A 17371-nucleotide genomic window follows, 5' to 3' on the forward strand; every position below is an offset into this window, starting at 1 on the left:
GTTGTCCCCTTCTAATGGTGTCTTTTGTACAGTGTTTAATACTCCCAGCCATGTGAGATAACACATGAAGTATTGCCAATCAGGAAAGCTCATCCAAGCTTTGGTATCCAGGATTTCTATGAGGGGCTGGTCACGTCTCCATGGAGTATATATATGGTTGGCCTTAGTTACTCAGTCTCTAACCTCTCCTGTTAAAACTGATAGCATATGGTACAAGTCCCTCTACCATAAGTCACATTAGTGTAAATTACCTGGTGTGACCCAAAGCCCCAAGTAGACGATAGACTCTTATCAAGCAGGATAGTCCAAAGTCTGAGAGGTTATCTTCTAGGAGTTTTACAAGGGTCTAACTTTTCTTTGGTATGTGCAGAGTTTGGACAACCCAGGCCTTCTGAGTTAATCCTTCATTACACCGTAAGAAGGCCTGTTTTTCCATATACCCATAAACACTGTTTAGTTCCCTGATTTTCAACAATCTGGTGTTGTTTGCTTTATATATGTTATGTTTTAATTTATATTCTTTCTTTATTAGTGACATGGAATATCTTTACATATATTTATTGGCTATTTTAGTTTTTATATTTATTTTTTTGTGGTAAGAGCACTTAGCATGAGGTCTACCCTCAGCATATTTTTAAATGTGCAATACTGTATTGTTAAGTATAGGCACAATGTTGTTATAAATCTTACTCATCCAGTATTATTGAAGCTTTAAATATGTTGATTAGTAGCTCCCCATTTTTCCCTCCTGCTGGCTCCCAGCAACCACCATTCCACTTTCGGAGTTTGACTATTTTAGATAATTTATGTAAGTGGAATCATGTAGTATTTGTCCTTCTGTGACTTCATTTAGCATAATGTGTCAAGGTTTATCCATGTTGTTGCATATTGAAGGATTTCATTTTTTAAGACTGAATGCTGTTTCGTGTGTGTGTGTGTGTGTGTGTATGTGTGTGTAGCACATTCACTTTGTATCATTTGTCCATCAATGGACATTCAGATTGTTCACACATTTTCACTAATGTGAATAGTACTGCAATGAATAGGAGAGTGCTAATGTCTCTTCAAGATCCTAATTTCAATTCTTTTGGGTAAAGACCCAGTGGTTGGACGGCTGGATCATGTGGTAGTTCTGTTTTTAACTTTGGAATTTCTATACTGTTCTACACAGTGTTTGCAGCATTTTTTATTCCCACCAACAGTGTACAGGGATTCCAGTTTCTCCACTTCCTTGCCAAAACTTTTTTTTTATAATACCCATCATAATAGGTGTGAAATGATACCTCACTGTGGCTTTGATTTTTCATTTCCCTGAGGATCGGTTAACAATGCAATCCCTATCAAAATCCCAATGGCATTTTCATAGAAATAGAAAACAACTCTAGGGGTGCCTGGGTGGCCCAGGTGATTAAGCATCCGACTCTTGATCTCAGCTCAGGTCTTGATCTTAGGGTTGTGAGTTCAAGCCCCATGTTGGGCTCTGTGGTAGGTGTGAAGCCTACTTTAAAAAACTAAAATATAAAAGGAAGGAAGGAAGGGAGGAAGGAAGAAAACTGAATGGGAAAGGGAAGGGAAGTGAAGGGGGAAGGGAAGAACTCTAAAAGTCAGATGGAATCACAAAAGACCAGATGGCCAAATCAGTCTTCAGAAAGAAGAACAAAGCTGGAGACATCACACTTTTTGATTTCAAAATGTATTACAAAGCTAGAGTAATCAAAAAAGGACAGCACTGGCATAAAGAGAGACCTAGAGGCCACTGAAACAGAATAGAGAGCCCAGAAATAATTCCATGCATATACAGTCAATGGATCTTTGAAAAGAGTACCAAGAATATACAATGGGAAAAGGATAGCCCTTCAACAAATGTTGAGAAAATTGGATATCCACATGAAAAAGAATGAAGTCGACCCTTAACATCTTACAGTATGCAAAAAAAAAAAAAACTCACAATTTATTATGGATTAAAGACTTAAACATAAGACCTGAAACTGTAAAACTCTGTGTGGCAAAGGGAACAATCAAAACTGAAAAAACAACCTATGGAACAGGAAAATATTTGCAAACCATATGTATGATAAAGGGTTAATCTCTAAAATACATAAGGAATTGGGGCACCTGGGTGGCTCAATCGGTTAAGCGACTGACTTCGGCTCAGGTCATGATTTCACAGCTCGTGAGTTTGAGCCCCGCGTCGGACTCTGTGCTGACAGCTCAGAGCCTGGAGCCTGCTTCGGATTCTGTGTCTCTCTATCTCTCTGCCCCTAACCCACTTGCATTCTGTCTCTGTCTCTCTCAAAAATAAATAAACATTAAAAAAATTTTTTTTTAAAAATAAAATACGTAAGGAATTTCTACAGCTCAATAGCAAAAAAAAAAAAAAAAAGTAACAAGATTTAAAAACAGGCTGAGGACTTGAATAGGCATTTCTCCAAAGAAGACCTGCAATTGACCAACAGGTGTATTCATTGGCTTTTTATGTCAACTGACAAAATTCTTTGCCCATTTTGTTATTGGTCTCAAAAGTCTTTGTATACTGCTTTCTCTTAAACCCTGTCCAGCCACCGTGGAACAATCCATAGCTAGCTTGCTGGGTATGATGAGCATGAAGCAGAGATGAGCCAAGATTAGCCTACATCGTTTAGCCACTAGCCAAACCTGCAGCTTATCAAGATAAATGAGTGAACCTAACCCACCAGAAGAATCATGTAGCTGAGATAAATAAATGATTATTGTTTTGTGTCACTAAGTTTGGGGGTGGTTTCTTAAATAGTAAAAACACATATACTAGCATGGTTAGGAGTTCAGTCTCTGTAATAATAAACTATGGTCCACAGGCCAAATCTATTTTGAACCTTCTATTAATCATTGAAATGTGGAACATAAATTAATCTTGGAAAAGGAATATCTTTTATAATCAATACCCAAAAAATTTCTTTTAATAAAATACTATATAGTTCTGGGAGATATCAACAGATTTTCTAGTCTCAGACAAAGTTTACAGGGATAGCCAATGATATTCCATACACAGACATTAGGTTAATTCCTCCAAGAATTAAACAGGCTCCTTTTGCATTTAAGAGAGGAAAAAAATGAAATAACTTTGTAACATCACTAAGAAAACTCATCTTCAAACAAACTGCATGTACAAATATATAAATGAGATTACTATATTCTTTTTAAAAAATTTTTTTATTTCTCTTTTGAGAGAGAGCACGAGCTCTGAGCTGTCAGCACAGAGCCCGATGTGAGGTTCAAACTCACAAACCATGAGATCATGACCCGAGCCGAAGTCAGGATGCTTAACCAACTGAGCCACCCAGGCACCCCAAGAAAAATTATCTTCAAACAAATTGCACACACAAATATATATATGAGATTACTATATATTTTTAAGGGCAGTATATAGTACCTTATATTTCAATATGTAAAATTCACATGTTTTTTGATTTAGCGTTTCCACTGCCAGGTATCTAACCCACAGGTATTCAAACACATGAATCGAGGCATATTATAAGTAATGTAGTATAAAGAGACTGTTAGAACCAAAATGTCCATCAGTAAAGAAATGACTGTAATGTCTGTCAGTGGTCAGGTAATGGCAATCCATATTAGGGAACTCTACACGGCTATTAAGAAATGAGGGAGATCTATATATATTAATAAAAATCGGAGAGGCTGGGTGGCTCAGTCAGTTGAGCGACCGACTTTGGCTCAGGTCATAATCTCACAGTTTGTGAGTTCGAGTCCCGCATCAGGCTCTGTGCTGACAGCTCGGAGCCTGGAGCCTGCTTCAGAGTCTGTGTCTCCCTCTCTCTCTGACCCTCCCCCGTTCATGCTTTCTCTCTTGTCTCAAACATAAATAAACATTTAAAAATTTTTAAAAAGAAAAATCACTAAGATATTTGGTTAGGTGGGGTAGGAAAAATTGATGATCAGTTATACATAAAGTGATATAATATACAAGAAGAGGAATTGTAGTTGACTCCCAAGTATCCATTTCACCTCAGTTAAGTAGTATATGTCAGTTAGTCCATGACACTGTTTTACTGAAAGCCACATTGTTCTCATTTTACAACAGTAAGGGATCCAACCTTAGGAGGACCTCAGATCTGAAATGACAAAGTAGAAAGACATAAGTAAATTGTGCCTTGAATGGCCACTGAGCCACTGATTGTACCAGACCTTGAATCCTCTCTGTTTCTAGATTTCTAGATATGTAAGATAATAAATTACTGTGTAAGCCAGTTTGCCTTAAGAATTGTTGTCACTTGTAGCTGGAAGCATCTTTATGGGATAGTTGAAAAAGACAAAGCCTGAAACTAAAAACCCAAATGTTCATATTTAGATCTGTGCGATGAATTATGGATAATTCTTTTTCTTTTGGCTTAAAGTATATTTTTAAATTTTTATACAGCAAATTTGTTTAATAAAAAATACTTATCAAAAGCATCCAAATTAAGCACCTTTAATTCAAGTTTTATTACTCCTGAGATTTTCTGTGACTCTTAGACATGTTTTGTAAGATCACTTCCTTCTACTACATGTCTGTCATCAAAAAGTGGGATAAACCAAAGGTGAAGGGCAGGTAAGTCTTACAGAAAAAAGAGAGAGAAAAAATGCAATATTCACTGTCATCTACTTCGGGTTTTAAATCAGTGCTATGTGGGTGCCTCAGTCAGTTAAGCGTCAGACTGCAGCTCAGGTGAAGATCTCACGGTCCGTGAGTTCGAGCCCTGCATAGGTCTCTGTGCTGACAGCTAGGAGCCTGGAGCCTGCTTCAGATTCTGTGCCGCCTCCTCTTTCTCTGCCCCATTCATGCTCACTCACTCTCAAAAATAAATAAACATTAAAAAAATGTTTTTAATAAATAAATCAGTGCTGTAAATGGTTGAATCCGTACTGGAGCTATTAATTTTCATTGCTTTTCCTCCATAAAAAGATGATAGGTATAGTACAAATAATGTATTCCACAGATTTGGATTTACCATCATGAAAACGCTTTCTAAATTTATATTTGACTTTCTGAGAAACTAGTAGTCTCTTATTACCAAGAATAGTATCATTTACAGATTGGAACTTAACACAAACTAACGAAGTCAAGGAGGGAAAACACCAAGCAAATACTTTAAAACAAAATATTTGCTAGTCAAGTGTCACATTCTAAATTTATTTTTGCATAGAGTTTATAGCTTGAATGAATATAAGCTCTTTTCAGACATGTCTAGGCTTGTCTGCTATCCTGGTAGTTAGGGCCTCAAGAGTCTTCTTTAACATGAGAGGTGTTTTATTTTTGTTTTTGTTTTTTTTCCTTAAAATGAAATGTATGTTATAGGGCTGAGGGCATAATGTTATCTCAGTATTAACCCTCCAAGCTAGACCTGAAGACAAAGGAGAAAGGAGCTGAAGGCCAGAATAAAAAACTTCACAAGATGATCCAAGAGACACAATGGCACAAACAGCACTGATTTGGTGCTCATGTGACATAGTAAATGCTAACTAAGTCTCCTGGGGACATGACTTTGACCCAAGGAGAACTCAGAGCAGTGCTGTTTTGTTTTCTTTTGTTTCTTGTTTTTGTTTTCCATTGAGTATTATGTTAGCTGTGGGTTTTTCATATATGGCATTTATTATGTTGAGGACATGTTCCCTCTAAACCTCCTTTGTGAGAGTTTTATCATGAATGGATTTTGTACTTTGTCACATGCTTTTTCTGCATCTGTTGAAATGATCATATGGTTTTTATCCTTTCTCTTGTTGATGAGGTGTGTATCACATTGATTGTTTGGGAATATTGAATTACCCTTGTATCCCAGGAATAAATCCCACTTGATCATGGTAAATGTATTGTTGGATTTGATTGTTTATTTTGTTGAGGATCTTTGCTTCTATGTTCATCAGAGATATTGGCCTGTAGTTCTCTTTTTTTGTAGTGCCTTTATCAACTTTGGTACGAGGGTAATGCTGGCCTCATGAAACCTCCCTTCCTCTTCTATTTTTTGGAATAGTTTGAGATGAATAAGTATTATCTCTTCTTTAAATGTTTGGTAGAATTCACCTGTAAAGCCATCTGGTCCGGAACTTTTGTTTGGAGTTTTTTGATTATTGATTGAATTTCATTACTGGTAGTTAGTCTGTTCAGATTTTCTATTTATTCCTGATTCAGTTTTGGGAGGTTATATGTTTCTAGAAATTGATCCATCTCTTATTGGTTATCCAATTTGTTGGCATATAATTTTTTATAATACTTTCTTATAATCCCTTGTATTTCGGAGATGTCAGTTATTTCTCCTCTTTCATTTCTGATTTTGAGTTCTCTCTCTGTCTCTCTTACTCTCCCTCATTCCCTCCCCCCTTCTGTCTCTCTTCTTAATGAGTCTGGCCAAAGTTTTTTCAATTTTTTTTTTTTTTTAATCTTTTCAAGAACCAGCTCCTGTTTTCATTGGTCTGTTATATTGTTGTCTTTTTATATTCTATTTTATTTCTTCTCTAATGTTCCTTCTATTGGTTTGGGGTTTTTTTTGTTGTTGTTGTTCTTTTCTAGCCTTTAAGTGTAAGGTTAGGTTGTTTATGTGAGATTTGTCTTGCTTCTTGAGTTAGGCGTATATTGCTATAAACTTCCCTCTTGGAGCAGCTTTTGCTGAATCCCAAAGATTTTGGACTGTTGTGTTTTCATTTCCATTTGTCTCCATGTATTTTTTTATTTCCTCTTTGATTTCTTGTTTGACCCATTTATTGTTTAGTACCATGTTATTTAACCTCCATGTATTTGTGTTTTTCCATATTTTTTTCTTGTGGTTGTAGAATTCCAGTTTCATAGCATTGTGGTCAGAAAAGATGCATGGCATGACTTCAGTCTTTTTTAATTTGTTGAGACTTGTGGCCTAATACATGATCTGTTCTGGAGAATGTTCCATGTGTACTTGAAAAGAATTGTATTCAGCTGTTTTAGGATGGAATATTCTGAATATATCTGTTAAATCCATTTGATCCAATGTGTTATTCAAAGCCACTTGTCCTTGTTGTCCAAAGTGTCCTTGTGATTATGTTTGGATGATCTATCCATTGATGTAAGTGGGGTGTTGAAGTTCCCTACTATTCTTGTATTATTATCAATTACTTCCTTTATGTTTTTTATTTGCTGTATTTGGGTGCTCCATGTGGGTGCATAAATATTTACAATTATTATATCTTCTTGGATTGTTCACTTTATGATTATGTAGTGTTCTTCTTTGTCTTGTTAGTCTTTGTTTTAAAGTCTATTTTGTCAGATATAAGTATTACTACCCCAGCTTTCTTTTCACGTCCATTTGCATGATAAAACTTCCTCCATCCCTTCACTTTCAATCTGCACTGAATCTGCATTCAATCTGTGTTTAGGTCTGAAATGAGCCTCTTGTAGGTAGCGTATAGATAGGTCTTGCATTTTTATCTATTCTGTCATCCTGTGTCTTTTGATTGAGGCATTTACTCCATTTAAATTCAAAGTAATTATTGATAGGTATGTATTCACCACCATTTTGTTACTCATTTCATAGTTGCTTGTGTAGTTCTTCTCTATTCCTTCTCTTGCTCTCTCGTCTCACTATTTTCTGGCTTTCTGTAGTGATATTCCTGGATTCCTTTTCTTTACTTTTTGTGTAGCATCTATTATTAGTATTTTATTTATGGTTACCATTAGTTTTGTACACAACACCTTCTGCATATAGCAGTATATATTAAGTTATGGTCGCTTAAGTTTGAACTCATTCTTTACTCTTCACCTCACCCCTTGCCCCAAGTTTTAGGTGTATAGTACCATACTTTACATCCTTTTATTTTGTGAATCCCTTGACTGATTTTTATAGATATAATTAATCTTACTGCTTTTGTGCTTCCTAATATTTTCTAACTCTTGCTTACAGTCTTTTCTTTTTTCTTTTTTCTTTTTTTTTTTTAATTTTTTAATGTTTATTTATTTTTGAGAGAGAGAGAGAATCCGAAGCAGGCTTCAGGCTCTGAGCTGTCAGCACAGAGCCTGATGCAGGGCTCAAACTCACGAACCACAAGATCATGACCTGAGCCGAAGTTGGACACTCAGCCAACTAAGCCACCCAGGCACCTCTACAGTCTTTTCTTTTCACATAAAGAATCCTCTTTAACATTTCTTGTAAGGCTGGTTTAGTGATGAATTCCTCTAACTTCTTTTGTCTGAGAAACTCTTTCATCTCTCCTTCTGTCCTGAGTGATAGACTTGCTGGATAGAGTACTCTTGATTGCAGAGTTTTTTCTTTCAGCACTTTGAATATATCATGCCACTCCATTCTGGTCTGCAAAGTTTCTGCTGAAAAATCAGCTGCTAACTTTATATAAACTTTATGGGACTTCCCTTGTCTATAACTGTTTTCTTTTCTCTTGCTGCTTTTAAAAATTATTCTTTATCACTGCTTTTTGCCATTTTAATTCCTATGTGTTTTGGTGTGGAACTCCTTGGATTGATTTTGTTGGGATCTCTCTGTGCCTCCTGGATCTGAATTCCTGTTTCCTTCCCCAGATTCAGGAAGTTTTCAGCTATTATTTCTTCAGATAAAATTTCTTCCCCCTTCTCTCTCCCTTTTCCTTCTGGGATCCCTATATATGAATGTTATGCTTGATGATGTCACTGAATTCTCAATTTATTTTCAATTTTTCTTTTTCTTTTTTCTTTCTCTCATTCAGCTTTATTACTCTATATTACTCTGTCTTCCAGGTCACTGATCTATCTTTCTGCTTCCTCTAGTCTACTGTTTATGCCATCTAGCATAGTTTTAATTTCACTTATTGAGTTCTTCATTTCTCATTGGTTCTTTTTCATGTTTTCTGTCTCTTTGTTGAGGGTCTCACTGAGGCCTTCCACTCTTTTCTCAATTCCAGTGAGTATCTTTATGACCATTACTTTAAATTTTCTGTCAGACATATTACTTACCTGTTTCATTCAGCTCTCTCGCTATGATTTTGCCCTGTTCTTTCATTTGAGAGATATTCCTCTGTCTCCTGATTTTGTCTCTCTGTGTCTGTTTCTATGGGTTAGAAAAGTCAGCTACATCTCCTGCTCTTAAAAGTAGTGGCCTGTAGTGTGTTGTCCCCTGTTCAACAGAACCTGGCGCTTCAGAGTTGTCTCCTATGTGTGTTACATGCACCCTACTGTTGTGGCTGAGCCATGTTTGCCATCAGTCTGCATTGGTTCTTTTTTCCCTATTGTGGATGGGGTTTGGTCCCTGTGTTGTTAGTGAGCAGTCTGGGGCTACATTGGGCTTGAGTTGAGTCAGACTAGGTGTTTTCCAGAGGTGTATAGCACCAACCTGCAGGGTACTCTCACTGTGTGGTCCCCTGGGAGGCTTTTGTTGTTGGGTGGGACCTGCAGTCAGATCATATACCTGCCCTCAGCAGTTGAACTGGTATGTGTGATTTTCTTCCCCATTTACTCAGGGAAGGAGGCACTTTGGGGTGGTGCTGGCCCCTGCCAGGGCTGATTGCACACTGCCGTGCTTGTGGTACTGCTTTGGATGGACTCCTGCTGAGGATGTGTTGGGTGGGCTGGATCTGTAAGAGAACACAAGGGCAGAGGAACCATGCTAGCAATTTCATGCTGGTCCATTGTTGAAGCAGTGCTATTTTGGTACCTCAAAAGTTTGCAGCTTTAAGAGAACTGGGAAGCAAAACATTTGTTATGCACAGACATACAATCTCTTTGAGACAGTGATTCCACCACCTTTAAGTAGTGTTTTGAATGGAAAAGATCAAAAAGTCTGGCAGGAGATTCTGATAATACGAAGATTCTAAAAGAGTATAGAACTTGCCTGGCTATTTGACTTAATGACACCTGCAAAAGTTACCACTAAATAGCAGTAAAGAAGTGTCTGTATCAGGAATCCATTTGATGTTTAAGTCCCTCACAGGTGAAATTCTTTAATGGATTACTTCTCAAAAAATCTGGAAATACTTCCATTCCCAGCCCATATCTCTGCTTAAACAATTTTAGCTCCAAGCAAGCTTCTCTGCAGGGAAGGTATTGTCGGATAGAAAGCATTTATGGCAATAAGTCAGTATTACATTATTTGAATTTAAGGGATGCGTACATAAGAATCCCATCAGAGTTGTTCAACTATCCATTCATCCATCCAACAGTCTGTCAAATACAATGCAAACAGTTTTCATGGAGTAGAGCAAAAGCTAGATTGAAGTGGGTTAGACCGATTCTCAAAATATGGTTCTCAATAAGGGTACTTTGATAAGCTGCAAACTTGTTCCTATTGTATAAGTTCTTTATCCAATTCCAGTGATAAAGTTTCATACTTCTTTACAAATAGGACTATTTATTAGTAAATAGTTAAAGAAGAGTATAAACAGATTAATGAAATCTGTTTCTTTAAGAATTAAAGAAATCATGAAGCTTTTGACAATAAACATGCACAAAAGTAAATAGTTGAAATCCCCAAAATTGTCAGAATCAATGCTATGTTAGTAGTTCATGATTAAATTTGATTTGTGTTGATTAAGGCTTTCAAATAATGAGAGGCTCACTCTTTAGTTATAATTTTCTTTATGACTTATTATCAATTTATTTCATTGTGTGTTAATGCTACTATGTGTATTCATGCATATTTGCATAAATATTCTGTTCTATTCTTTTTCTGTAGCTAGACTTGATCCATATTCATGTCAAATACACTTCTATTGCTAAAGCAGTTGTACACAATCCTTAAAACGTCAAGCAATACTTATTTCTCATCACCACATTTTAAAAAATTGTTCTAATGAATATATTTGGGATCATAGAGTATGGCTCCCTCTGTTGGAGCATACATATTTCCACAGCCATGCATGTCTGACACATATCAGCTAAAGATAAAAGGAAAGGAGGAGAATGCATCATCCAAATTCTGTTCTGCTAAAAAGTGGGAACTACTAGGGCAGCTGGGCTGTGAAGTACTTTTTTCAGTCAAATAGGTCGTGTTCAAAAGTTTGATCAAAAATAAGTCATTACAGCATGGTCTAGACAACTTTTAAGAAATTTGGTCCTCAAAATAATGAAGAGAAGGAAAGCTGGTATAGCTAAAGAAGAAGATGGGGGTTCGAGGATAGCCTTCCTTTGAGAAGATAGAAGAAATTTGAACATGTATAAGCTTAGAGGACAACCATTGTCAAGCAGGAGGCTAAAGAGGCAGGGTAAGGGAGAACAAAAGGTAGAGCAGGATTCCCAGAGGTGGGTCAAAAAGTCATCAAATGCTCAAGAAAATGGGATCTTCAGTATGAAATCCTTAATGACACAAAATAATCACGAGCTACTCACTTAAATAATTTAGAACAAAGTACAAATGAAATTTATGGGTTTTGTTACAGTGTGGCAGTGTTCATTATCACTTCCAATGAACCGTTGGTAAAATCTAGCCCTGCATAAAACACTAAATTTTAGAGTAAAAATACTAATGAATAATTTGAAAATATATGGTAAAAATTTCCTATTTTATTGGGGCATCTGGGTGGCCCAGTGGGTTAAGCATCTGACACTTGTTTTTGGCTCGGGTCGTGATCTCAGTTCGTGAGTTCGAGCCCCACATCAGGCTCTGCACTATCAGCTTGGAATTCTCTCTCTTTTCCTCTCTCTCTCTGCCTCTCCCCTTCTCACTCACTCTTTCAAAATAAATAAAGTTTAAAAACATTTCCTGTTTTATTTTGAAGTAATATTCAAATAATGTTTTCTCTTTTTTTTCCCCCAGATTGGACTCCTTCTTATCCTGAGCCAGTGTACATCCCAACAGGTCTAGAGATAGAACCCCTTTATCCAAACTACAAGGAAGATACTGTAGTTTATCTAGCTGAAGATGGTGGGTACATAATAAAACATGTTGCTATAAAATATAATTTGGTATCTATATTCATCTCTTAATTATATTTGTTTTGCTATTTATAATGGAAACTGCAGAATACCATGAAGTCTCTGTCACCATCAAGATGTTTGGTTACAGATTGATTCAAGTGTGGATTTAGTGTTAATTATATTCTTGAAGGTGTACTGCAGTTTATGCAAAGTTGCTTTAAAAAAAAAACAATGCCCACTAGAATGGAGAGTTATATTTAAAAGGAATTATGTTCACATCACCTTTCAAAGAGAAATCCAGTAGAGTATTCTGCAACTATTGTTGCCTCTCTATTGATAGCTCATGTTCGTGAAATCTTTCAGATGACTTTATTTTCATTTCATGCCAATTTGATGCATTTCTTGAGATTGCATCTTTAAAAGGGGAAAATACCCCACACTGCAAATAACATCTAAGATTATACCTCAGGAAAAGTGTTCTGAACAGTCAAGATCAATATTTGTACTTTGAGAACTCTATTAATGCAAAATCTCATATCTGCTTTACAATAGTATGCTAATAACAAAACATAGATGTCTCAGCCTATATGCCAAACTGTGTTCTCCTAAAGCACCAGGTAAGGAAATATGGGATTCCTGCACAGTTTCACCATCCAAGTTCTATATCTTAGAGCATATATTAGAGATAACTTCAGGAAGCATATGTATTTTATTTAAAGGGCTGGCAAAACAAAAATGTACGAGGATTGTTTCCTATACAGTAAGCAATTCTATAAATCATATACTCACATATTTTTTAAGAACCAGAGTAAAGACAAGCATCTCTGATTTTTTTTTAATTTCAAATATTTACATGGCTAACCTGCCTTAGAACTTCCACACATAACTTAAATGTGATCTGATAAAATATTAAAATAGTTGAGGTGAGTCAATCAGGGTCTTGTCAGGAACTGAATAGCATACTGGGAGTAATTTAAGAAAGTTTAATGAAAGTATAACTTACCAAAGTGTGGATAGACTTAAGAGAGACTCACAAGGGATGGTAAAGCAACATAAAACTGTCAAGAGAGCAAAATCATTGTGTGTCCTAGGCCTGAAAGAGTAAGAGGACAAAATGGTTTTCAGATCTGTAGCTATAGGAAAGAGAAATCTCCAAACAATAAGGTGCATAGAATTCTGGGTTCATGTTTTTTTTTCTTCTAAAAATTTTTTCTTTAAAACGTTCCATTGTCTTGTGACATCTTTTGTCTTAAATAAAAAGTTAGCCATAATTTTTATCATTGTTCCCTACATATATATAATGTGTCTTTTTCTCTCTGGCTGTTTTCAGCAATTTGACTATGATCTGCCTAGATTTGGATACCATTATATTTGGATACCTGCTTGAAGTTTGCTGGACTTCTTTGATCCATAGGTTAATAGAGTTGGATTTTTTTTTTCAAATTTGACAACTTTTCATCCATTATTTATTCACATATTTTTTCTGTATTCTTTCTCTTCTGTCCTTTGGAATGCCAATTACACATATGTTGGATTTCTAGCTATGTTCCACATGTCACTGGATCTTTTTTTTTTCTTCTCTGTCCTTGAGTCTGGATAATTGTATTTATCTGTTTTTAAATTTACTGCATCTGTCTTTTGCAGTATTCAATTTTTCTTAAGCCTCAGGAAAAGTGTTCTTAACAGTCAAGATCGATATTTGTACTTTGAGAACTCTAGTAATGCAAAATCTCATATCTGGTTTACGATAGTATGCTAATAACAAAACATCTTTCTTAAACCCATCTAATAAATCATTAACTTCAGTTATTGTAATTTTTATTTCTAGCCTTTTCATTTGGTTCTTTTTTTGTAGTTTTTCAGGGTTTTTTTTGAGATTATTTGATCTGTTTGTTCGTTATCTCTATCTTTTCCTGTAAGTCTTTAGATATATATTCAGAGTCATCTGTTAATCCCAACATCTCAGTTATCTTGGGGTTTGTTGAAAATTGTGTGCGTGTGTGTGTGTGTGTGTGTGTGACCATGGGTCACATTTTTCCTGCTTTTCTTCATGTTTCATATTTTTTCCTAATCATATGCAGGACGTTGTGAAAATATGTTTTAGAAGTCTGTATTATGTTCTTTTTAAAAATTATGCCACAGTTTGTTCTGGTAGGCAGCTAAATTGTTGGCATATCATTTTGCTTCTTTCAGGCTTGGTTTTATTTTTTTATAAGGGCAGACTTTTGTAAGGGCAAAATTTTTATTTTGTCTTAGTCCTTCAGTTAGTCCTAGGTCTTGGTCTTTACCCTTGGATGTGGTACGTATGCCTAGTATGCTCCCTTTCTTGAATCATGAAAGAATGCTTGAGATGCTCCATAAAGTCTTTCCATTCCGGATAGGTTAGAATTACAGTATATTCTAGAATTGCATATCTCAGCGCCACAGTGACATTTTCCTATCTTACTCAGTCTTATCTTAGGCTTATACAGCCAAGCCCTCAGCCATGAAGGGAACCACCAGGGAACCACCATGTAGACTTTTGAGGCCCTCCATCTATGTAGCTTTCATCTCTCTGGTGTCCTGTCTCATAAATTTCCGTAGCCCCAAGCAACTGTCTTGCCTCCTCAGCTCAGCAAGACTGTTAGAGTATTCTTAAGTGCCACCTTCTTAGGATGTAGTCAGAAAGTATTCCCAGGAAGAAAGCCAGGGTTAAACATGGGCATACTTCATGCATTTATCTTCTTTCAACTATTATTATAGTTCTAGTCTGTGTGTTATCCAAATATATGGAAACAGCTCATATTTTTTTATCCAGCTTTATAGTTATTTATAGTGAATGGGAAAGTTCAGGACCAATTGCTTCATAAAAATTAGAAGTAGGATAAATACTTTTAATGTGACAAATACATGAATTTATTTTAGGCATTGCTTTCCTAGTCTGAAAATTCTTAGACTTTCTTACTTCAACAAATCTGTATGTTAGTGTCAAATTACTTTAAAATTTTAAATCCTTAGTGACACTTCAGTTATACTGTGGCTCCAAACTCTGTGCAGAATAATCTGTGTACTTTAGACATGGCTTGATACCTTTATGGTCTTCTTCTGTCATCAGCTTACAAGGAGCCCTGTTTTGTGTATTCCCGAGTAGGGGGCAACCGAACACCCCTGAAGCAACCTGTGGATAACTATGACAATACTTTGATGTTTGAAGCAAGGTTTGAGAGTGGAAATCTGCAGAAGGTAGTCAAAGTGTAGGTTTTAATTATTTTTATTTGAGGAGCTGGACCTTCAACTATTTATTATTTTCTGTATTAGGTACGTTAAAGTTTTAGTATTCGTTAATGAACTGTAATCCCTTGAAGTATAGATGCCAGTTAGAGATTGTGAAGGGGGTATGAAAGGTTCAAATTCTGGATTCAAATACTATGAACTTTAGCAGATTTCTGTACTGTACATTTTTAATATGCCAGTATGAACTGTCAGACAGACACTCACACACATAAACTCACACTGCTTCTCAAATTTTTTACTGGAATAGTGTTTGAGATGAGTGTTCTATAAAATATGTTTGGGAACATGCATGCTATCCAAGAGCATTCTTTAAGAGAATTTTTACTATGAAAATATTTAAATACAGAGAATAATACAGTTCTCTATTAATCATCATACACCCATGACCTAGATTCAACAGCTCTGGTTTTGCATCCTTTATTTCACCTATTTCTCAATCACTATTTATAACACATACACACACACAGTAAGTACATAGTCCTGATAGAAGAGAAGGTTACTTGGCAAAGAAAAGTCACAAATAACCCAGCAAGATTTTGTGTGTGTGTGTGTGTGTGTGTGTGTGTGTGTGTGTGTAAAACAAATGTGCCAGTAAAATTTTTACCTTTATTTAAGTATCCTTAGTGATTAAGTACGAGGGATGCAAATAATTACCAAAAACAGTCCTTAAAGAGTTTTCAAATTTTTTAATGTATGTGGTTGTATTAATTTATATATTTTAAACTTTTCCCAATGATAGTATTTCAGATCTCTAGAGTTTGAATCTAATAGAAAAAGGAATATATATCTGAAGTAAAAAAAAAAAAAAAGAAACAGTGGACTTTAAGTTTTAAGAGCTCTTTAATCATTTCTTTTATAGGAAATGTAATCGGGGTAAAATACAGAATTTTTTTATCAAATGCCCATTTTAATGTGCTCTCTTGAATTACAAAGAAATAAAAAGGCTTTAGAGAATTAGCACAGAAGCAATTTCATATCCAGTAAGAACATTTCAAAACTTTTATCTTTTACAATTACTTGCTGTTGGATGCTGCCTAAATAGTTTCAGGAAAAAAGGCTCTCAGTGAATAGGTAAAAGTAAAATAATTTTCCTTATGTAATTTAAATTTGAATGTCATTTTTACATGTTTTTTTTTCCTTTTTGTGTATTAGGGCAGAATATGAATACCAGTTGACTGTGCGCCCTGACCTCTTCACAAATAAACACACCCAGTGGTACTATTTCCAAGTCACTAATACTCAAGCAGGAATCGTCTACCGATTCACTATAATCAATTTCACTAAGCCTGCTAGTCTTTACAATCGGGGTATGCGCCCACTGTTTTATTCTGAAAAAGAGGCCAAGGCTCATAATATTGGCTGGCAGAGAATAGGAGACCAAATCAAATACTATAGGAACAACCAGGGACAAGAGGGGCGCCATTATTTCTCTCTTACATGGACATTTCAATTTCCACACAACAAAGATACCTGCTACTTTGCTCACTGCTATCCATATACTTACACCAACCTGCAAGAATACTTGTCTAGTATCAATAATGACTCAGTACGGTCAAAGTTTTGTAAAATACGTGTCCTGTGCCACACAATTGCTAGAAACATGGTGTATGTTTTAACGATCACTACTCCTTTGAAGAATGCTGACTCAAGAAAGCGAAAGGCTGTGATTTTGACTGCAAGGGTACATCCAGGGGAAACCAACAGCTCTTGGATCATGAAAGGCTTCCTAGATTATATTTTAGGAGACTCAAGTGATGCACAGTTGCTTCGGGACACTTTCATCTTCAAGGTGGTACCTATGCTGAATCCAGATGGTGTGATAGTGGGAAATTATCGTTGTTCCTTAGCTGGACAAGATTTAAACCGTAACTATACATCTGTCCTAAAGGAATCATTTCCTTCTGTTTGGTATACCCGGAACATGATCCGTAGGTAAGATAAGCCTCAAATTACCTCTCTGCTTATTTAGTAAACTTGGAAGTGAGAATTTCGTTACCACAATCCCATTCATTTTACCCTAGCTTCTTAAGATAATTTAACTAATCGTTTAACTATAGCTACTTAATTTTTTCTCCACTCTTGCCACTCTTCTTTCTGGCATTATGCCACTGGATTCACTATCCTTTTCTTAAATAATGAATAAATTTCTAGAACATTTTAGTGGCTTTGTGAAACTAATAGTTAAATTTGCATATCCCAAATCTGGTTTCTTGCTAAAGGTAGCACTGATGTTTACTTCAGGATGCCTGAATCTCTTACATG

The 17371-nt window shown here is 35.8% G+C and overlaps 1 protein-coding gene and 1 long non-coding RNA gene across 14 annotated transcripts in view; one reads left to right on the forward strand and one right to left on the reverse strand.

The window, feature by feature from the left end:
• The window catches only part of AGBL3 (AGBL carboxypeptidase 3), a 71731-nt gene that overhangs the window by 8076 nt on the left and 46284 nt on the right, over positions 1 to 17371 (forward strand). For 10 of the 13 annotated variants that reach the window (XM_078439026.2, XM_078439038.2, XM_078439011.2 and 7 more), the window contains 3 exons: positions 11736 to 11843; positions 14931 to 15069; positions 16262 to 17041. In XM_078439026.2, the coding sequence (XP_078295152.1) occupies positions 11736 to 11843; positions 14931 to 15069; positions 16262 to 17041 (1027 nt within the window). Of the gene's footprint in view, positions 1 to 11735; positions 11844 to 14930; positions 15134 to 16261; positions 17042 to 17371 lie in introns of those variants that run through there. The other 3 variants (XR_013552553.2, XM_078439041.2, XM_078439047.2) reach the window with 3 other exon arrangements.
• LOC144614647 (uncharacterized) overlaps positions 4867 to 17371 on the reverse strand; it is a 77913-nt gene continuing 65408 nt past the window's right edge. Inside the window, exon 7 of the long non-coding RNA XR_014137332.1 lies at positions 4867 to 9558. This is a non-coding gene — a long non-coding RNA (uncharacterized LOC144614647). The remainder of the gene's footprint in view (positions 9559 to 17371) is intronic.

This window comes from Panthera onca, chromosome A2 (assembly GCF_046562875.1).
Source record: "Panthera onca isolate mPanOnc1 chromosome A2, mPanOnc1 haplotype 2, whole genome shotgun sequence".
NCBI lineage: Eukaryota > Metazoa > Chordata > Mammalia > Carnivora > Felidae > Panthera > Panthera onca.